The sequence below is a fragment of the Laccaria bicolor genome, genomic scaffold, assembly GCF_000143565.1.
Source record: "Laccaria bicolor S238N-H82 LACBIscaffold_49 genomic scaffold, whole genome shotgun sequence".
Classification (NCBI taxonomy): domain Eukaryota; kingdom Fungi; phylum Basidiomycota; class Agaricomycetes; order Agaricales; family Hydnangiaceae; genus Laccaria; species Laccaria bicolor.
In genome coordinates, this window is record NW_001889920.1 from 335,262 (window position 1) to 339,243 (window position 3,982).

The 3,982-nt window shown below is 42.8% G+C and overlaps 1 protein-coding gene across 1 annotated transcript in view; it reads left to right on the forward strand.

Annotated features, from left to right (window-relative positions):
* Positions 1 to 2,058: 2,058 nt before the first annotated feature.
* Positions 2,059 to 3,982, forward strand: part of LACBIDRAFT_311025 (uncharacterized protein) — a gene marked incomplete at both ends in the record, with an annotated part of 7,793 nt that continues 5,869 nt past the window's right edge. Inside the window, one exon of the mRNA XM_001887912.1 lies at positions 2,059 to 2,074. Coding sequence (XP_001887947.1) covers positions 2,059 to 2,074 — 16 coding nt within the window. The remainder of the gene's footprint in view (positions 2,075 to 3,982) is intronic.

Genomic DNA, 3,982 nt, shown 5'->3' on the forward strand with positions numbered 1-3,982 from the left:
CTGCATCTTGGATAATAGAGCTGATTTGATATTAAATTGGTGAAGTACTTTGGCTGGTGCCGAGGCCGGGTGAAAAATAACCAAGCAGACAAGTGAATTAAATCGGTAAAAGTGCCCAGGCTATGTCTCGGGTAATAGAGCCGATTTAACATTAAATTGGTGAAGTACTTTAACTGATGCCGAGGACGAGTGGAAAATAACCGAGCAGACAAGTGAATTAAATTGGTAAAAGTGCCCGGGCTGCGTCTCAGGTAATAGAGCCGATTTAATAGTAAATTGTTGAAGTACTTTAGCCGGTGCCGAGGCCGGGTAAAAAATAACCGAGCAGGCAAGTGAATTAAATTGATAAGTACTTTGGCTGGGTGGAAAACAACCGGGCAGACAAGTGAATTAAATCAGCAAAAGTGCCCGGGCTATGTCTTGGATAATAGAGCCAATTTAATATTAAATTGGTGAAGTACTTTGGCTGGTGCCGAGGCCGGGTGGAAAATAACCGAGCAGACAAGTGAATTAAATCGGTAACAATGCCTGGGCTGGCGTCTCGGGTAATAGAGCCGATTTAATATTAAATTGTTGAAGTACTTTAACTGGTGCCGAGGCCGGGTGAAATATAACCGAGCAGACAAATGAATTGAATTGGTAACATTGCCCAGGCTGCGTCTCGCATAATAGAACCTGTTTAATATTAAATTGTTGAAGTACTTTGGCTGGGTGGAAAACAACCGAGCAGACAAGTGAATTAAATCGATAAAAGTGCCCAGGCTGCATGTCAAATAATAGAGCCGATTCAATATTAAATTGGTGAAGTACTTTGGCTGGTGCCGAGGCTGGGTGGAAAATAACCGAGCAGACAAGTCAATTACATTGGTAAAAGTGCCCGGGCTGCGTCTCGGGTAATAGAGCCGATTTAATATTAAATTGGTGAAGTACTTTAACTGGTGCCGTGTCCAGATGCGAGATCACAGAGCAGACAAATAAACCAAATTGGTAAAAACACTTGGGCTGCATGTCAGGTGATGCTGGTAATTTCATATTAAATTGTTGAATTACCTTAGTTGGTCCGGGTGCAAAATCATGGAGCAGACAAGTGCATTAAATCGGTAAAAATGCACGGGCTGCATCTTGGATGACAGAACCGATTTCATATTAAACTGTCCAAGTATTTCAGCTGCTGCCATGTCCAGATGCATAATCACCAAGCAGACAAGTGAACCAGATTAGCAAAAATGCCCAGGCCTCACCCTGGGTAATGCTAGTGATTAAATATTAAAGTCCTTCAGCCACCCCCGTGCCCAGCTGCAAAGCCACAACTGAGTGGATTCAATTGGTAAAAATGCCCGGAAGTACTTCAACCATGCTTTGTTCAAGTGGACCACTACCGAGCCTACAAGTGAAGTATATCACTGAACATGCCTGGGTTGCATCCGTATCATTTCAGTCTGGGTGTAATATTACCGAGCAGACAAGATAACACAACTCATGAGAGTTGTTCCCTGAGCTCGGAGCCATTCATACACCAATGCCAAAGAGACAAGTTAGTTATAACTTTCACACCATCTGCCTGGTGCCCCCTCTCAATGCCATCATTGTTGACCGACAATTACTAAATCAGGCACTAGTTTCTCCAATAGGTGTAATCCCGCCCCCATTCTGCCCACCAGTCATGAGTATAGTATTTCCACTGTTACTGGACTATTTCTCTCCAAACAAGTTCCTAATCATATCTTGGTGGTGTTTATTATATATGGTGTGGGGTTCACTTAAGGCTGGGGTAGCTATTAGGTTGTTCAAAGAGTATTGATCAGGTAAGGAAGGCCGGATGTTTTGAATATGTGTTTGGTGGATACCGAGATATGGGTAGAATGTTAGTGACTATCCACGTACCATTGTCCTGCTCCATATATATCTTCTGAAATCATTATCTGTCTNNGTCAATCTCTGTAATTCCTTTTAAACTCTTTCTAGCTATCCCATCCCTACCTCCACCCACTTTTGACTCTCATTGGTGAAACTGTGGTGATGTAACGAATGGATACAATGTATTCCTCCCTCCTCTCCATGCACCATTTACCAGGTAAGTTCTCCAATTAGAACCTTATATCTTCATGTCTTGCAAATAATAATTGAACATATTCCTCTGGAACTCCCATGGGATTTATATGTCTTCTGGGCATTTTGTGCAATACAGATACTCAGAACCCCAAATGGCTATTCTGAGCTACCACACATTAAGCATATATAATATACACTGTATTCTTTCTGCTTTGGGGAGACTACAGTAAAGGTATACATACCATGGGGAACATTGAGGGAGATGCATGTCAACTACACTACTATACGTTCTTGTTTTGAGTATGTCATAGACTACATCAAGATATAATTAGCAGGGTTTTTGGATAGAAGTGGCCCAGTAATGGTCAAGATATAATGCTGATGACAGGAGGGCAGGATGGAAGGATGGAAGGATGGCGGGATGGCGGGATGGCGGGATGGTGGGATGGTAGGATGGCGGGATGGCGGGATGATAGGATGGTGGGATGGTGGGATGGCAGGAGAATCCATTCACTTGCAACTTTGCAGCCGGACATGGCATTAGCTGAAGGACTTCACCAATTGAATATCAAATCGGTTCTATTATCCGATGTGCAACCCGGGCATTTCTACAAATTTAATTCACTTGTCTGCTTAGTCATTTTGCACCCAGCCATGGCACCAGCTAAAGGACTGCAACAAATCAATATTAAATCGGCTGTATCACCCGAGATGCAGCTCAGTTATTTTTACCGATTCAATTCACCCATTTTCTTGGTTATTTTGCATCCAGACATGGCATAGCAATTTGATATCTAATCACAAGCAGCAGCCTGGGCATTTTGACTGGTGACTTCGCACCGAGACATGGCACCAGCTAAGGTACTTCAACAATTTAATGTTAGATTGACTCTATTATCCAAGATGCAACCCATGCCCAATTCAATTCACTTCTCTGCGATGTTATTTTTTACGTGGCCTCGGACCAGCCAAAGTACAACAATTTAATATCTGTCACCCGATGTGCAGCCCAGGCACTTTTACCAATTTAATTCACCTGTCTGCTTGGTTATTTTCCACCCAGCCTCGGCACCAGCCAAGGTACCTCAACAATTCAATATTAAATTGGCTCTATTATCCGATGTGCAGCCTGGGCACTTTTAACGATTTAATTCACTTGTCTGCTTGGTTATTCTTCACCTGGCCTCGGCACCAGCCAAAGTACTTCACCAATTTAATATCAAATCGGCTCTATTATCCGACATGCAGCCTGGGCGCTTTTACTGATTTAATTCACTTGTCTGCTCGGTTGTTTTCCACCCAGCCAAAGTACTTCAATAATTTGATATTGAACAGGTTCTATTATGCGAGACACAGCCTGGGCAATGTTACCGATTTAATTAATTTGTCTGCTCAGTTATATTTTACCCGGCCTCGGCACCAGTTACAGTACTTTCAACAATTTAATATTAAATCGGCTCTATTATCCGAGATGCAGCCCAGGCATTGTTACCGATTTAATTCACTTGTCTGCTCGGTTATTTTCCACCCGGTCTCAGCACCAGCCAAAGTACTTCACCAATTTAATATTAAATTGGCTCTATTATCCGAGACGCAGCTTGGGCACTTCTGCCAATTTAATTCACTTGTCTGCTTGGTTGTTTTCCACCCAGCCAAAGTACTTACCAATTTAATTCACTTGTCTGCTCGGTTATTTTTTACCCGGCCTCGGCACCAGCTAAAGTACTTCAACAATTTACTATTAAATCGGCTCTATTACCTGAGACGCAGCCCGGGCACTTTTACCAATTTAATTCACTTGTCTGCTCGGTTATTTTCCACCCGGCCTCGGCACCAGCTAAAGTACTTCAACAATTTACTATTAAATCAGCTCTATTACCTGAGACGCAGCCCGGGCACTTTTACCGATTTAATTCACTTGTCTGCTCGG